At 39.7% G+C, this 19,344-nt stretch overlaps 1 protein-coding gene across 3 annotated transcripts in view; it reads left to right on the forward strand.

Annotated features, from left to right (window-relative positions):
* The window catches only part of mfsd3 (major facilitator superfamily domain containing 3), a 51,184-nt gene that overhangs the window by 22,566 nt on the left and 9,274 nt on the right, over window positions 1-19,344 (forward strand). For 2 of the 3 annotated variants that reach the window (XM_026186811.1, XM_026186812.1), the window contains exon 6: window positions 2,441-2,736. The exons of the other annotated variant lie outside the window; for it this stretch is intronic. In XM_026186811.1, the coding sequence (XP_026042596.1) occupies window positions 2,441-2,638 (198 nt within the window). In that variant the 3' untranslated portion in view covers window positions 2,639-2,736. Of the gene's footprint in view, window positions 1-2,440; window positions 2,737-19,344 lie in introns of those variants that run through there. 3 annotated transcript variants of the gene reach the window in all.

Consider the following 19,344-nt stretch of genomic DNA (forward strand, 5'->3'; position numbering starts at 1 on the left):
GATATAATTGATGCGAGACAAAATACAACTCCACAACATTACTAGCGCAAAAAGACAACCTTCCATTTATTTTCACTTAAACAAGAAGCTGGTTTTTATGTACATTAAAGCTTTATAAAAATGTAACAGTGCAAATGCAAATTCCTTGCTGAAAGTTTAACCAAAAGGCATTTCCAGTAGAAATGGGCTGACATATCCTGAGCATAACCATGTATAATATCCACTGAAGTTAAAAAGAGGTGCTTTGCAACATTAAACTGCAGTGTGCAGTACGTATTTTTCGGACCATAAGGTGCACGGGATTATAAGGCACATTAAGTGAAACAAAGCAGTCAGATAAATCAAACTTTATTAAACTCATTCTTCTTGCTTCCTCCATTTCTGTACCATTGATTCATTAATGTTGAATTCTTTGGCAGCTGCTCTATTCCCATGTTGTTGCAGTATAACTAACCTCGTATTGTGGATGGATTATCTCAGTTGTTCTCCTGACTGAAGTTTGGTCCGTTTACAGCATCCTGCCATGCGATTGCATTTGTCTCTAACTATCAGGAACCTTAACGTTAACTTTTATAAGTGGAAAAGTGTTAGTGTTCGTCCTCCAGCTTCACTGTTTATGTTATGCTAACATAGCTGTGTCGCTAGCGATCACGTAGCACATCATTATATACCAGCTAGCTCAACTTCAGTAACCCTACAAACGTCACTGCTGTTTAGTTTCCTGTCTTCATTTATGTTGGAAGTGAAAGCAGAGCTGTACGTTTGAATTTTTTCAGAAATCAGTCAGAACATGCTATATCATGCTTAGGTAACTAGAGAAACTAGCGAGCTAACTTCCGCTAGCTTCTGCTAACTTCTAACTCCGTTAAATGTAATAAGTTTTGTTTTCATGGATGCCTGGAAGTTAAACTTCATAGTTACACCTGGTAAAGCAGCAATGCTGATCGTTTTATTAAAGATGAAAGAATTTAGACAGTTTTTAACTCTCAGTGATGCTGCAGTGTTGTTTGACCTGAAACATACGGAGTTTAGGACCCAGATTACTCCCAGATTTAAGAGCATCTTAGTCCGACATATACGACAATAACGACGGCCGCTTGCATGTTCTGCAAAAAAATGTGCTTTGTCGTGTATCTGACGGACAAACACCAAACCAGTTCCACATCACTGAAGTTGCACCATTTTTACAAACCAATTCTGGTTCATCTGTTTCACTCAACAATCTGCCATGTGTGAATGAAAACAAAGGCACTGCGCATGCGCATTTTACTCATATTCTGTCGCGATATTTCATTTTCCTATCATTGCCTAACATTATACCGGTATTACCGTGAACGGTATAATATGGCCCAGCCCTACTGCAGAGAATATTAAATGTTTTTGCTTTAACAAAAAACAGAAATCAAAGTGATCCCAGTTAAGGGTTAATCTGCTGATAAATTATTGGACTAACTGTCATGGCTCTGTTCCTACAGTAATACAAATAATTTGCAGGAAACACTTAGTCACTTAGTAAGAAACACTTACGAGTATTTCTTGCAGCACGGGACATTTAAGGGATTGTAATGTTACCCTTGTTTATCTCGTTGACAGTGTGCAAACAAAAGCACAATTCTGAACCCGACAAAGTTGTAAAAACGTCCTATAAAGTTAAGTGTGGTATCTTTTTCCTCTTGTAACACAAAAACTAATTTGTAGATAAAATATTTCTTTGTCAGATAAGATAAGATTTCTTTATTAGCCCCAGAGTTGGGAAATTCACAATTAACAGTGCAGGCTTCTTGTAAATGTATTCTGATTATAGGACTCGAAGCATTTGTTCTAATGAATTCTGCTTTTCTTAATTTTAATTAATGTGCTCAGGTAATGGTCTAGGTGTCACTAGAGTTCCATGTTTGTCAGAGCTACCTGCTGCTCTTGGGCAGAGGGAGGAGGCTTGGGGAGATTAGGTAATCTCTTTCCTTCTTGTTCTCCCTCTCTCACTCCGCTCTTGAAAGCCTAAGGCTGAGATCAGATAGCCTGCTTCACTTGGCCTTTTTCCATCATCTCAGGCCATGATCTCACGCTTTCTCTTCCAGTATTCCAGCATTTCGGATTTTTCTCTTCTTTTGCAGTTTGTTTTTCCCAGAAGTTTTCAGATCAAATCTCTCGCCCTGTTTCTCCCTGTAGTGGTTAATTGTGTTAACCATGTTAATGCCTAAGAGACAGAAGGTGATAAGCTGTGCTGGTGGATAGGATGAAGTCTCACGTTGTTGTTGTTTTTTTTTGTAACTGTGTGGCACTCTACTCCCAATACTGCTATCTCTTTTTACTCACAATGTGTCTTTCTTTCCCAAACTCTCCATTTCCCCTTCTCTCCTCTCACTTCCTTCTACTTTACCTTCCCCTTTTAATCTCTTTTCCCCTCATCCTACCTCTCGGCTGCCAATTCTCCCTGTAGGCGACCCACTACAGTTTCTTGGCTACTCTCGAGGTGCTGGGGAAGCTGATGTTCAGCGCTCTGGCCGGAGGCTTGGTGGATTGGTTTGGTTTCCAAGTTGCCTTCCTCTTCTTCCTCACCCTCTCTGCCGGAACGGCCCTGCACGTGTGGACAGCTACCTTCACCGGTGCTCTTAGGGAACACCAGCAGCCCAAATGAGATCAGGGTGAAACATCCTGGCTTAGGTTCTGAAACAGTGGTGAAATAATTTGAGTATTTGGACTCATTAAAAAGCTCTTGAATCCTGTTAAATGTAACTCACATGACTTCAGAAACTCATTTCAGTTTACGAGATCTTGAATAAGTTTATCTCAGCCATTTTTAATGGAAAATCAGCCATGCTATTTAAGTACTCTGTCACAGAGTTTTTTTCTTGTTGAGTGTTTTCTTAATTGCACATCATGTCCCTGGCAGATTTGCGATATTTTATTTTTGCATATATAAAGTCTTAAAAATACTGGAGTACGGCGAGGCTTGCAGATACTGGGTAGGTAAGGATTAGTGTGTAGAGTTTTCTGAAGGGAGGATGATGAGGTGTGGATAATGTTGGGCAGTTTGGAGTCTAAAAGAATCACTTGGAATCAAAGGGGAAAAAAAATCAAAGCCTTTTATAAAATCATCTGAGCTATTTTAATATTGTCATAAGACAGCAATAAGAGCTGTAGCCAAAAGCAATATTGCTTCTTTGTTATGCTTGTTCGGTCATAATGAACTGTATGTAAATTTGTTAATCATTCTCCTGGGTTGTATGGTTTACAGCTGTAAATGGAAAAAAAAATTGCTACCTCGTATCAACGCTGTATGGTACGATGCACAGGAGGCAAATACAGAGTAGCCAGACTGAGTAGAGCGGCAACACATACAACATGCTATCTAACAATTAACCAATGTAGAGTCATATTTACTGGGACTTTCTCATTAAAAAAAAAAAGAATTAAGAGTTACAGATTTAGTATTTACAGTCAGGGTCGTATATTATGGGGAAATAATGAGGACCATACAGCTCATGTAGCCCAGGAACGTGGATAAACTGTTTGTTACATGGCTGTAATACCCAAACACTTAATATTTTATCGTTTATTTATCCTAAAACTTGGGAAAATACTGTGTCACAGCAGCCAAAACATTAAGCACAACATAGCTTAAATAAAGTAGAATAGCTCTGTGAATAGCACAGTAAGGTAAAATGTTAAATTAAAGCTGAAAGTCTAAATTCAAATCAAATCTGTACTGCTTCGTTAAAAAAAAAAAATCCATTTGTGGACTTTTAGAGTAAAACTGCAAACAAACAACAAAGGGCGTCTCTGTCCAAACACAAGCCGACTGGACTGGACCTGACTGTATTCTGTTTCATTTCTTTGCAGAGTACAATACTCCTTAATACTTCTTTTCTTTTGTTACCAAATACATTCATCCTTCACTTGGCTTCTTGTAGGAAACCTCAGCCTTACACACTGCATGGTGCCATCTCGTCTCACCTTTGAATCGAACTTGTTATTAAAGAAAACTTGAATGACCAACATCACTGGGAAACTGCAGTTCTTGACAACATTGTACTTTTTTTGTGTTTTTTCATGTTAAAAAAATATCAAATGCACAATATTACACGCTCTATATGCTGTAACTCTTTATGGTACTGTATCCTATAGAAAATAATTTTCTCCAGTTATAATATACGAATGAAACAGCAATGTAGAATGTTTTTCTTACAAGGCTCGGTGAGAATAAAAGTAAAATCCTTCACATAGCTGAATGTAATAATAGAAATTAAGTCTTAAAATTCATTGTTGGACAACGATGGACTGGTTTTAAATAAAGGCAGTAACCTCAGCACGTTTATCTAAATAAAAAAAGACTGCTTTCACTCACATGGCACATAAAGGGATGCCATAGCACATCTGTACTCTTTTATCCATGTAGCCAGGTCCGATGACTTGTGGTACGTATAAGCAAAGCATATCTCTTGTCTCTCAGCTACTGTGTTGCCTGAGATTTGCACAAAAATAAAGCTGCTGAGTAAAACGTTGAGTCTATTTTTGTCTTCCTGTTATTGAATTTTATCACGTTTTTATTCTAGAAAAAAAAGGTCCTATGTGGTCTTTGAGGGTACACCTGCCTTTGAAAATCCACTTTTGACTTGTGGCAACCCTGAAAACCACACTGGCTCTCTGTTGTGTCCTAGCTAAGGGCTACAGAAGTCAATAGGCCCCATGTCACATGATCCCCAACCCCATACAGCTTTAATGACACAACAAATGCTATGAAGGAGGATTAAACCAGCTTACATGGCACCTGAATACACCTCCACTTTACACTTCTTCACCCACTGTCGTTATCTGGGCATTTTGTTGTCTTGCGGGATAAAGGGGAGAGTTTCAAGTGAGCCTTATATGTATCTGTTTAGTTAGGTCTCCATAAGCCTTTCCAAAGTTTGCACTTCTCTCCATAAAACAATCCCTTCTTTCCTTTAATTTTTCCTCAGAGATCACTGTAAATGATTTCGTATGAAGAAAGAGGTTTGAAACAACTGCAGGCAAATAATTTGTGAGCTCTATTTTAAAGCCTGTGCAGATGAGAGTAAAGAAAGGTAAGGAAGTGGTCTTGATCCAGCAGTGCTGATGAGAGTGAGACCTCCTACTGCAGTTGCCAGATTGCCACAAACCTCCCTGTGGTGAGAGTGAGCATCTGAGGGCTGACCTCCCTGCCACAGTTGCCCATTGTAGTGACAGACTGGTGGTTTTGATGTGCGTGTTGGTGCACATGTTAACTCCTAACTTTGTGGAATAAAAATCCTGGGAATTGCATAAGAGCTGTTGCCAACTCGACGACAAGATGGCTCAATTCATCAGGCATTTGCTGCACACACAGAGCTGTACCTATTCTTTGAATCAGCAGTGCTTTGTGTTAGTCCATGTGTGGATTTTGTTGAGCTGTTATCACCAGAGATGCATTCCCTATATGGGAAGGTAAGGGTGTTTTGTTTTTTTCCCTTTGCTTTTTATCAGCTGCGATTGTGTTTCGTTCATTAACAATTGGGTTGGGGCACAAGTCTGGTCACATCACCAACTTTATACCTGTATCACACAGGAGGCACAGCAAAAGGAGATGCCCCATTCACGCTGTGCCAAGCCTGATCAGCTAATCACAGTGTCACAAGACTCGCCACAATGACACCGAGACAATAGGAAACACGGAAATAATAAGGCGGATTTTATGCGCTGCCTAGAACGGAGAGAGTTCGCTGACAGTCACATCTCCTGCCTGGTAGAGTTACCTCTGGGGAGAGAGCGAGGGAGGCAGAGAATGCAACATGTTTTAATCTCGGCAAACAAAGGTGTTGTATCGCTTTTTTCTCCCTCGCTTTTGTGTCCGAGTGCTTCGGGGGGAGAGAGGTGTTGGCTTTTGGTGCTGCTTTTGTCCTGCGGTTGGCAGAATGGTCTTCTGGGAAACCTGAGTGGGCAGGTGGAGGAGCGATCAGCAGCATCAAGTGTCACAGTGTTTCCTCCACCGGTGTTTACTTTTTGTTTATTTGGAGAAAGAGAGTCACGGACACCTCTCTCTCCCTCTCTGTCTCCTTCTCCTCTCACTTCCAAGCTCATCTCTCCTTCCCACCGCTTTGTCTTTAGTCTTTGTATTCCTCTTCTGCCATCTCGACTAACTTCACTCTAGGACATTTTTTGATGGGATACACAAAGATTTCAGACACTTCCTGTTACCTGAAATAACCAAAGAAAGATTAGGGAAATAAATACCATCTGACCATTTAAAATGCATCTAATGTTGATGGTATAACCAAAATGCCAGCATATTAGTCTTCAAGGTATTATATGTGTTACAGAATACTATGTTTGCCTTCTGTCCCCAAGCATTTATAGGCAAGCTTTTATTCTAATGGTTATGAATGCGAAGGCCAGTTACTGTCCTGTTGGAGCACTTTAAAAACATATCATATTATCATATGGATATCTGTACTAATGGAAATTAAACTTATCAACCCAAACAATCAGTGTGAAAAATTATGTGGGAAATTTCATGCAGCAGTTCAAAATGATACTCAGTTTGTATGCCCCCTCATGCTTGAATGCATGCCTAACAAAGTCTGAGCATGACCCTAATGAGACGACGGATGGTGTCCTGGGTGATCTCCTCTCAGGTCCGGACCAGATCATCACTCCTGGACAGTCTGATGTGCAACCTGGAGGCACTGGATGGATCAAAACATAATGTCCCGGAGGTGTTTTGTTGGATTTAGGTCAGGTGAGCGAGGGGACCATTCTGTGATATCAAATCCTTCATCCCCCAGGAACTGCCTGTGTATTCTCGCCACATGAGGCCATACATTGTTGTGCACCAAGAGGAACCCAGGGCTCACTGCACCAGTGTAGGGTCTGACAGTGGGTCCAAAGATTTCATCCCGATACCTAATGGCAGTCATGGTGCTGTTACCTAACCTATAGAGGTCTGTGTGGCCCTCCATGGACATACCTCTCCAGATCCTCACTGACCCAACACCCAGGGCTGAACAATGATACAGGCAGCATAACGTTCTCGACAGCTTCTTCAGACACTTTGGCATCTGTCACACGCTAGGTTTGACTTGCTTACATCGGTTAAATGCATAAGGTGCCAGTAGTGGACCTGCCAATTGTGGTATTCTATGGCAAATACCAGTCGGGCTCCACATTGTCAGGCAGCGAGCACAGGGACCACTAAAATATGTCGGGCCTTCTTGCCAATCTGAGGTGCTTAGCAGGCTCTGGCAGCTGTTTCTCCTTGCATAAAGGAGCAGATGGCCAAATCCAGCTCTTCTAGAGTAACTACCTGTCTGCTGGAATGTCCTCCATGTTTGTGAGACTGTGCTGGGAGATACAGCAAATGTGGCAATCATTTGTATTGATGTCCCATCCTGGAGGAGTTGGACTACATGTGCAACCCCTGTAGGGTCCAAGTATCGCCTCATTTTACCAGTAGTGACACTGGCCCTAGCCAAATGCAAAAATAGTGAAAAACAGTAAGAATAGGTGAAGTGGGTAAAAATGTCCAAATCATCTGAAACTGATCAACAGCTTACTCTGCTACTTAACAGACCAGATCAATATCCCAGAGGTTTAACTGACTCGATGCTGCACTCTGATTAAAAAGAGTCTGAAGTGTCTAAATGTGAAGGGAGTAAATGCACAATCAGTAAGAAGTCTGACCATATACTGGAATACAGGAGAGCAACCCTACTTCTTGATTTGTGTCACCAACAATACATTTCCCAGTTTATGGTCTTTGTTGCTGGTTTCAAGTTTTCTTCAGTTCTTCAGTATTGCACAGAGTTTGATTGATTGATTGAATCTTTATTTTGAACATGTTGAAAAAGTATAACAACATAGAATTAAAAGAGACAAATAAACAAAGCAAAACAAAAGGAAAACGAGCAACCACAACTCCAAATAACTTTCATGTTCAAAAAGGAGCAGGAAGAAGCATAAGCTTATTTAATCCCACCCCTTTTCCACTATCTAGTAATCAATAGACTACGGAAATACTTCCTTGCAATTTCATTATGTCATGTGTATTTTTTTTTATTCTTTTTTATATATATATACATATATGTTTCTATCTATCCATACATACGTATATACACATACGCACATATACACATTTTCAATAACCCCATTAACACCTCAAAGGATTCACAATCTACAAATATATATATACCCATACCAACATACCCGTGCACCCGCACACACATAAAAATATTAGACAAGAACACCCTATCAAATCTCTACCTCTTCCCTGTACCCTGTAAAAACCATATCCTTAAACCGCTTTTTAAACTGCGCCATGCTCGGACATTGCTTCATATCTTTACTTAGTCTGTTCCACAGTTCATTTTGTATAGACTTGAAGTAGACTGAACACTGTTGTATTATAAAGACTATGAGATAAATGACATGAAAATATTTCACTCAATGTCATTTTTGAATGTTTCTGCATTTCAGCGACAGATCGCAAAAAGTTACTAAGACCAACAGTTTCAATTGCACAGGTCAATTTATGGGAGGCAACTACAGCAACTACACTATTATTTGGGGAGGAAAGTTTTAAATCGGTGAGGTTTGGCTGGACTAAATGTAAGTAGTCATTTCTATTTAATGTCAGGTTCTGTGAAGATGGAAAAAGATTTTCAATGTATTTTTATCAATTTATGACAGTTGACCACATTGCATGTAATTGCCTGATAGCAGACTGATTGCAGAATCTGTGTTGATGCACCAAAGCTGCCCTGAAGACATTAACTGACTGTTAGTGACCTAAGACCATGTTTCCCATCTTTGACGCATCCAATTCAAAAGCAAATTTGCAAATTCATTGCACAAGTTCACAATAATTTTTATTGTTCCCTGGTCAAAAACAATACAACAATAAAATTTTCTGTAAGAAACCCAGACAGACTGGTAGTCTTAAAATAAACCTTCAGTACTATATAATAAAAACAACCTCGTATGCAATGTCCTCTGTTTGCCTAAAACACTGCCGTTCCAACAATTCAAAGAGAAACCCTAACACACTCATAGGTTTTACAGGTTTAAGCACATTAGATATGTTGCAGTATTAATGTTCAAACTTCCAGGTGAAAGGCAATAGGAAAAAAAAGCAGAAGTGGAGCAGAAAGAGATTATCTGAAATGAGATATCCAGTGACTGAAGTGCTAAGAATGTGCAACAAATTAGTCTGATAATGCTGGCATAATATTACCTTATCACCTTACCCGAAAACACACATTCAACAAAAACTTTTTCCTGTGAAATGGCAAATGATCCATCTTTACTCTTTACTCTGTCTAATAAATAGGTATTGTATATTTTGGTAGGGGTTTTTTTTTTTTTTTAGCACATAGACATATTCAATGGGAGTTTAGTAATTTAGGTAAAAAGGAATCCAGTGATCTTCGTTCAGATGGTGCTACTGTGGGTTCCTTTTTGCTTTAACTTGAGTTTGCTGTGTTCAGAAATTCTCCTTCAGTTCTATTGAAAACTATTATTTTATGTTTTCAAAATTGAAACAATTTGTCTCATACACATACCAAATTTGTAAAACACAGCCAGCACATGACCATCTATCTTATTCTGTCATTTCAGGGTTTCTCATAATCGTGTTTTGGAGAATTTTCTTTTGGGGGAATTAACAGAAATTCAATGCAATTCATCAAAACACACACGCACATGCACATAGACACACACATAATCCCCTTAACTTAATTGAGAAACAGCCATTTTCCATTTTGATGAAAGCCTGAGTAGAGTTTTCAATTAGTTGCTTCTGAAGTGCTACGAGTTCACCTTCTGAGCAGCCGTCTGAGCAGTAACAACAAGCCCAACCTAAATGAATAACTTAATGTAGGGATAAACTGTATGTTGTGCTCCCATCTTATTATTAATACACAGCTAATTTTCATTCAGGATCTCTGCTCCCTGCCAACATAATCATAGTAGTCTATTTTTAGGAGCGGGGTTTTAATTGGCATGAATATTCCAATGAGAGACAATGAAGCGCGTGCTGAAGGCGGCAGTGTAAACAGGCATTGAAAGCACAAGACACCGAATTTCACAGACAACATTAGCAAGCCACACACCAAGTGTGTCTTACTCATAGGGTGAGAGGTGAAGTACAGCCTGATCGGGTTTTGAGTCTGTCGCACCCATACTCAGTTGGGTTGGTTAACCCAAGAAAATATCCCCAACACCATTACACCACCGGCCTTTGAACCCTTGATAGAAGGCAGGATATATATATATATATGTATATATATATATATATATATATATATATATATATATATATATATATATATATATACATTTATTCATAGATTCTTTGTAAACCCTAGACATGGATGTATGGGTATATCAGCAGTTTACTCAGAGCATCTTGTCTGATACTAACAACCATGCCCCATTCAAAGTCCCTTAAATCACCTTTCTTTCTAGTTCCAAGTTTAAACTTCATGTAATCGTCTTGATCAGAGCTGCATGTCAAAATCTATGTTGATGCTGCAATGTGATTATTATTATTCATTAGCTCAAATGAACAGAAGAACAGGTATCATTATTAAAAAGCAAAAATATTTGAGGATTCAGAAAAGCAAGCTGTGAGTAGCATCATAGCATGTTATTATCAGTATCATAGCTAGACTAGTTAATAGTTTGCATACCAACAGAAGACCAGTGTTGCTAATTAATTGCAAAAACAGTTTCCATAGCCGTGTACACCTATTAATACAAACCAACTGAGACACTGTCTTACACTTCAGGTAACTGAAAGGCTAAATGTCCTATGGTAAGAAGGTACTGATCGTAGTGTATTCATCGAGACATCAGACACATCCTGCTTCTTGTTCCTCCTGTCCATTCTCCCGATCCTGATAAGACTGGCACTCAAACATGTATTGATGGATTTGAAAAGTTTATATTTTCAGTCAAGAATAAAAAAAATTATATCTTTTGGTAAGTTTGGCTGACAATTTACCATTGGAGCCTGCTTGGTTTTAAGCATCTGGTCCTGTTTGTGGAAGCCAGGTGAGCAGCAGCCAACCAGAGGAAACTGATGTTACAGCAAAGGGGTGGTATAAAAAGGCATGAGCTCACTGAATGATCTGAACTTTTTTTCTCAAAGTTTGATGCGCATGTGTTTTATCACAGCTGTATTTCCTGCAATGCAGCTTTTGACGTTTAACAAATGAAAGATTTGCTCAGACTCAGAATAATTTCTCCTCAGTTGAATCCAGTGATCGTAGCATTTCCTCCACACTATTCTGATTTTACCGTGATTCTTTTTTAATGAAATTAAATAAATAAATGAAAAAATAACATTTAAAAATGAAATAATCTAAACCACATGTGTGAGAGTTTGAAGTGATTGGAGCTGCTCTGTGGCGAAACAGCCTCTGCTATCCAGTCGCTCGGTGACGGGCTGGGATGTGACAAGCTGCCAGCTCATATGGTGCCTAGCCTGAGTCACTTAGCTCTGGTCTGCCTAGACCCCTTCATCCTATACTCTTCCACGTCTTCACTATCTCTCTCTCTCCCACCACACACATACACAGCATCCTCTTCCCCAGCCTCATTTGAACCATTAGAGCCAGGACAGGAGAAGCCTCATTCTTGTGCACACACCCCACTTTTTCTCTTTCATTTTCTGTCATCTATTTTCTGACGCCTTTGGTACACTCCACCATCTCACTACTCTCACATGTGGACAACCCATGGAGACTAACTCCTGACCTGATGATGGAGCCTTTCTAGGTCGTCTGTCTGTCCATCCATCCAAATGTTGTCTCTACAATGTCGTGGTGAGTGATGGCTTAGGAGCATCACTGTAACTGCCCAGTTATTTGTGATGTCATAGTGTTATAAATTCAGCAGAAAGGCAAACTAGTAGTGCTTTTTAAATATATGATTAAAAGAAGGGTTTATGTTGATGGAAACGTAAAGTTGAACTGAGCCAAAATTGAAGGCAAAACTTTTCAGGCTTCTATTATCTAGCTTTGGTGAGCCTGTTAAAATCATAGTCTCAGTTTCCCATTCTTAACTGACAGGAGAGTCACTCGGTGTGGTCTTCTACTGCCGCAGCACATCTGCTTCAAGGTTTCACGTGTTGTGTGTTCAGAGATTCTCTTCTGCATACCTTGGTTGTAATGAATTTGAGTTACTAGTGACATCAACAAGGCATTTTCACCTTAGAGATGGTTGTGTGGGAAAATCTCAGCAGATCAGCAGTTTCCAAAATACTCAGCTAATGAATACGTGAGATAACCATGCCATGTTCAAATTCACTTGACTCACCTTTCTTCCTTTTTTGCTGATTTGGCTCAGTTTGAAATTCAGCAAGTGATCTTTGTCATGTCTACACACCTAAATGCATTTAGATGCAGCTATATCAGCTGATTCTGTTATTTGTTTTAAATTGCTGCTGAAAACTTATTTTACAGGTTAGCTTTAGCCCTTTATTTTTGGCTATAGTTTGCAACTATTTGCCTGTATGTGTGCGTGTATGTTGTAATGAATGTCTGACTGTATGGTTGATTATGTGTCTATATGTATGAGCATGTGTTTTTTGAGTAATCCTATACAATGAAAGTTATTATTATTATGCAATTGGCTGATTCGATTATTTACGTTAACGAGCAGCTAAAATTTGAAAATTTTTGTCCCCATCCTGAAAACGTGACTCGATGAAAGAAGCTGGTTAGGGCATCTGGTTAAGATGCCTCCTGGGCACCTCCCTTTGGAGATTTTCCACGCACCCCTAACTGGTATGAAAGCCTGCAGTAGACCCAGAACGGGAGAGAGAGAGATATCTTATCTGGCCTGGGAATGCTATGGGATCCTCCTCTGGAGGAACTGGAAGTGCAACCAGCAAGAAGGACATGTGGAACACCCTGCTTAGCCTGCTGCCACTGTGGCTTCACTTTGAATAAATGGAAGACAATGCATGGATAAAATGTCCATTCATTCTTAAAATAATATTCCACATTTCCTTTTGGTCTCGTATTGGACAGAATTCCAAGTCTTTTTGATGAACAACCTGTGTTTGATCTGTTCATCCACAACAACATCGCCTTTATTTGTCACTCTACACTTTTTACACTGCAGGACAAGCTGCACTTGACTATTTTTCCTCCACCTGTTATCTGCAATGACACAACATTAACACTATTGTGTGAACAACAGCAACAAGGCAAAATCAGACACACAAAATACAGTTAACTCTTGTTTTCTTTTAATGGATTTTATGCTTCTATCTATTTGCTTTATGATATAACCACTAAGAATCTGAAGCATTGACAAATTAAGACAAATTAAGAGCATGAGTCAGATATGTGTAAGTTTTAATTAAGCACAATTAACCATAACACCTCCTCCAGCTTGTCCGGGGGAACGCCAAAGCATCCCCTGGCCAGGCGAGAGATGTAATCTCTCCAGTGTGTTCCCCCAGACAAGATGGAGGATGGATGGATGGATGGATGGATAACACAGAACACCAAGCCTATTTTTAATCAACTAGGATAGGCCATTTAACATTTTTTCATTGCAGACATTAATATCTGCATCTTCATCTTTTTTCAATTTTCAGCATCTGCTATTTCCTGCACATGACTTGGATGTAATAAAGTGATAGAGTGAAGGATTGGTGGAGAACCATGGATTAGAAAAAGGAAGAAAATAAAGGCTAAAGGATAGAGGGGGAGGTACAGGACCATTACTGGGCTCTCTGGCATCATCAGGGATTCAGCCTTGGGTCAGAGCTACTAATGAATGTCTCTCTGCCATGCTCTCAATCTTCCCCAATCTCACATACACAACAATCATATTCAAAATGCACACTACATGTACAGTTACGCATTCATGCACGCTTGAGTGCTTTGAGCCATACAAGCAGACACATGTGAAAACCCAAGTGCACAACTACGTACACAGACACACTCACAGCTGAGCCGCCATGTCCAATCCAATAAGGTTTTCACACAGTGTTAAAAAAAACAAATAGCTGAATTTATGCTTCCTTCTGGGGTCTCAAACTGTTTCCATCTTAATTCTGGTGCAAAGCCATTTGTTGCGTACATGTTATTTTCTTGCATCGAAATCTCTTCAGTAACACAGCACAGGCCTGTTCATCCCATTTTCCTGTTGCTTCATGGAGAAACTAATCTTGTATTATCATTCATGTAAGTCTCGATGTGTCATCTGCAAGACAAAAGAAAAACAGTTTAGTCACCTATATCTCCATGTACCTTGAAAGCCACACCACTTGTGCATCTCTGCAGTCTTTCAGGGAAAAAGGGCTTACAGTGCCACGCTGCTGAGAAAAGCCAACTCATCCCCACCAGCATTTGTTGTGCTCCCCTTAATCTAATTCAACAGCTAGAACCACTGTGACAGCAGCTTCTTGCTTCAAGCACTAAATTATAGTCTTGCAGGGAAACGGCAGCAAAAATAAAGATGATATGGAGAATAAGCAAGAGTGGAGACAGAGCAACAGAGAAGATAATGCACGCGGATAAATTAAGATGGATGTGGGATAGAGAGAAACAGGGGCAAGTATACAACAGAGCAGGGGTGTATCTGGTGGGACCGTCAGAGAGACAGTGCATGGATTGATGTAGACAGCTGGACATGGGGTTTTTAATCTGTCTAAATAGGATCTGCCCAATGCAGGTTTTTCTCCCAAACAGCAGGCCCAGCACTGGGTTTGCGACAGCCAGACAACAACTCTCAGAAATGACACCACTGTTCTGCGTGTATGTATGTGTGCGACTGTGAGAGTGTGAAAGTAAACAAAATATATTTATGTGAAGAAGATGAGGGAGAGAAGCAAACGGTAAGACAGGCAGTCAAAATGCCTGCAAGTCTTGCTGACAAAAGTGTCACATAAACTTTGTAATTTTCATTTCGAGTTTCTACCTGATGCCAAACATTTGGTGATGCAGATTCATGGAGCTAATTTCAGTTGATGTCTGTGATGTAACGTAGATACAGCAGTGAAGATTCCAACTAAAAGCAAAGCAAATATCAGTTGAGTTTCCAGAAAGTCTGCAAAAGAAATTGTGCATTAATATGTGATTCTATCTACTGTCATTATGCATATAATTTGTCTAACTCCCTAGAATTAATGAAATAATACTCGAGCCAGGTGACAATACTAAGGAATAAGAGAGTGCAAGAAGATGCGATAATGACACGATGTAATAGGTGTCTGAAGTTGCAAAGGTCAATAGCCATGCTATTATTATCCCAAAGAAAACTCTGCTTCCAAACCTCCAAGTTTTTCATAGGTGAAAAACAGACTGCAGAAAATGAATATCATCATACTTCGTAGATATCTGTACTCAGAATCCTTTTTAGGGTGGACAGAAACTGGAAGAGATAACTGTGGCCACCATGACTTCATCCTCTGGTTAGTTCTGTTGTGAAACCTCAAGCTAAGAATTAAATTCTGGTTTGATGACAGGAGCACAGCACTTCACTGGTGGGTCACTTGTCAGTCAAGCATACCCTGCTTTATCCTTTTTTTATGACTACAGTGGAGAGTATAATTTATAAAAATACATTCAGTTTTCATTTTATTAGACTTGAAACAAGTTGCTGAGATATAAACTCCATCAGAAAAGTGCTTAATGCAGTCACAGAGTGAGAAAACTAACGGCTTTTTGGAAGCTTGACCCATTGTTCATAAACAGTAGTAGTGTTCTGTCAGGGGAAGCAAGGCAGCAGTGCTTGTCCAGTGAGATCAAAAAATAGGCATCGAGTAAAACATGCCAGCGTTCTGTCATAAAGCTTCTTGCTTGTTTGCATAAATCCTTGAAATTAGTGCCATCTTAAAGCTCCAGTTGTCTGTAGAAGCAGGTTTGCCACTGGAATCTACAGTTTCTGTTATTTTCATGGGCGTGTCCCTGTCCTATTACCAGAGGCTGAAGCTTGTCAAACTGAGAGGCCAGCTGCTGTTTCTGGCTGTTTGTATACACACGTGAGGCCAGTACAGGAATTATGTTGCCAGTAGTACATTTCTATGGATTGAGTTGTTTACATAATGTGGCACTACTGCTATTGCTAAAGTACCACTTCAAAAAGAAGGGAAAAAAAATGGGACTTTGGAGATTTGTACTGCAAGTCTATGCTGCTTGGTGAAACACATTATTACAACACTATAAGCTACTCTTAATCGTCATTGTATACAACCACAAAAACAAAATACAAGTTGACATTGCATTACCAGCTGCTGTTTTGTCCAAAAGTGGCTTATTAGTCCTGTGCAGGGCTTTTTGCAGCCCAGCAAAAAAATACAACAACAACAAAACAGAGAGAAATCATAAAAAGAAAAAACCTTGGGAGAAGAGGGGATTGAGAAAGAAAACAGAAACACATATACTTGCTAATTTTGTAGAAAAAGAATACAAATATCAGTAAAGAGTTTATTAGAGATTTCTGCCAGCGAATATATAGCTGAGGTTTAATGTGGGTACACGGGTATGTGTGGCACATAGTCGACTGGGTGTGTCAGCCTGCTCTACTGTCAACTCTTTCAGACAGGCTAACAGGCTCTTGGGTTCCAGGACGCAGAGATTGTGATGGGAACACAATTTAATTGGGGTAATCGGCGCGCTTTTAGGGACCTGCTTATTAAGGGAAACCCCTCACACAGACGGGCACCTCAGCAAAGGCAGACAGGCAAGCAAAGTGACAGCTCGGCTTCACCATCCAGTGTCTTTGCCCACATTCCTGCATCAAAGACCCCAAATCAGCGGGCAGGGATGCAGTGTATGATCGCTGATGTGTGTGCCGATGTGTGTATGTGACATCTCTGTAACACTAACAATGTTTAACAGTACTTAAATGTGTCAGTGATACAGTGCCTATGCCTGGAGATGAGAGGGCATAAAAGGTGTGGCGGTCACAGTAAATACAGACCTCCATGAAACGTCCCAACCAAAAATAAATTACATTTTTCTGAACATTGTATTTGGGTTTTTTGCCATGATGCAATAGTTAATATCAAAAATCAACTCAGAGGCTAAAAAAAAAGATTTGTTTAAAATCACAACCTACTAATTAACTTTTGAAACATGTCAGTGTAAATAAGTACCTTCAGTATAAAATCATAAAATCTTAATTCCCATAGACTGAATATGCTTTGGTTTTGTTTTACTAAAAAAAAAAAAATCTCACTGAGCATGCTCAGTTTGACTGAAGCCCAACTGAATCGGCAGACAACAGTTTAATTCATTGTTTAAGGTAACAATAACTGAGATTGTTTTATCTCGTCTCATCCGCATTAACGTAGTCATAAGAGAAAGGGCTGTGAGGATTAGACACTGTCTGACTCTGCCCCCAACACACACTCACCTACAAACTCATGCAACTCACGCAATCCTTTCCCAACACCCCACGTGCGGTCTTTTTCCTCTCCAATATGAACGAATCAGCCTCCATGTTGAAAAGTGTCGATACAGTAATCACATTTAGCATTATTTCAGTCTCCTCATTAGGGACAAACCTTCCTTTTAGTTTTTCATTTCTCTCTCCACATTAAATGTTTCTTTGTTTTTCCTCCCTCCCCGCTCTTCTCCCATTATCCATGCATTCCACATTAAAACTCTTTAGCGAGGTGGGAATCCAGTTTTCTGAATCCCATTTCCTGTCCTAACTCCCTCAACCCAACACAAAAGGGCTTTTATTTTATGCTGTGTTTTCGGTGGTCTTAGAGATGTTGCCCCATCCTGACTGAGGGTCAACACATATTGTTTATGAAAAACAAAAGGATGATGACGTGATGTCATGTCTAGACTCAATGCAAATGAACAAGGTTCTTAAAAAAAAATCTTGCAAGCTTGCGTACAGTATTTTCAAACCCATGTGATCACACACACACACACACACACACACACACACACACGGATATCTAATAAACCACACGCACACACACATACACACAGTAGCAGACAAAGTGGGAATGATTATGGTAATGATAATAATCATGGCTGTCATCACCGTCTCCTCCACCATGTTAAAAATTAATCTGAGTTAACGGTAATCCATGTCTCCTCATTAGATTACTGGTGTGGGGAGTGGAGACTCACAGGCCATCTGTACATCATTAACAGAGTCTCAGTGACAGCTCTCTCCTCTACTACTACCTTCCTCCATCTCTCTCATCCATCCCTTCATCTCACTCTGCGTTCCTGTTTGTCCATCTCATCCTGTACCACTGTCACTCGTTCTCCTCTTCCACTCCCTCATTATTCAGTGTGTCAGTCTATGTGTGTGTCACGTTCACAAATCAAACCCAGTGACAGAGAGGATTTAAAAGCCACACTGATGTGAGACTGTTTCTCGATCTCGCAGGGGTGTCATCATCAGCCAGCCTCATTATCAGCCCATGATGATGATGATGATGATGATTATTATTATTACTATTATTAAAACACATCTCTGTTAAGTCACTGGACACTGTTGCATCTGATGCTCCTGCTCTTACTCTCCTTCCTACACACATCACTGGTGAAACAAGTCCAAGCAAAGCTTTGATTCATGATAAAGGTCAAAGGTCAAGGTCAGCGCTGTTTGGAAGTGGACAGGGGTTTTTCTCAGAGACAATTTACTGATGGCTTTAATCTCCAGGAAAAGGTGATCTTTTTACATAACCGACTGGCTCCTCAGCTGCAAAAAAAGAGAAAATTTTGACACGTCCATCATCGAATGGTGTTGCTCATGTCACCGGAACAAGTACAGACAGGCAGAAAAAGAGAAACAGAGGAAGATGCTGCAAGACATATACAAAAAATGTCAATGACATTGAAAATGACATTGAATGGTGTTGAAATCTAGGCAATTCGCATATTTTATTTATTTTTGTAATGTTTGGCTGACCACATCAGGCCGTCAGAATATATATATATACATACATATATATATATATATATATATATATATATATATATATATATATATATATATATATGTAAAAAGACGTTTTTGGCCAGATAGTGGTTGACTACCCTGGAAGCTTCAAAGTATTGAACATTTCCCCAGAGGCTAACTCATCAGTAATGGGCTCCCAGATCAATCTCTCATGATGAATGCAAAACAACCATCATTTGCTAGTTAACTTGTGTGACTGTCTCTCTTTAAAGGCAGACATCTGCTGTGTAGCAACTAAGAAATTACTGTAGCTAGCCAAGAGCGAGTAAAAACCCCTTAACAGCAGTGTATCTTTAAAATATAGTTAAATGCATTAAAAAACACTATGAGTCTTGTTACATACAAGGAAAACTGAAGCAGCTGTTTCCCATGTATTCCCTCACAAAATTGAGGTGATTG

The sequence above is a fragment of the Astatotilapia calliptera genome, chromosome 12 (assembly GCF_900246225.1).
Source record: "Astatotilapia calliptera chromosome 12, fAstCal1.2, whole genome shotgun sequence".
Lineage (NCBI taxonomy): Eukaryota > Metazoa > Chordata > Actinopteri > Cichliformes > Cichlidae > Astatotilapia > Astatotilapia calliptera.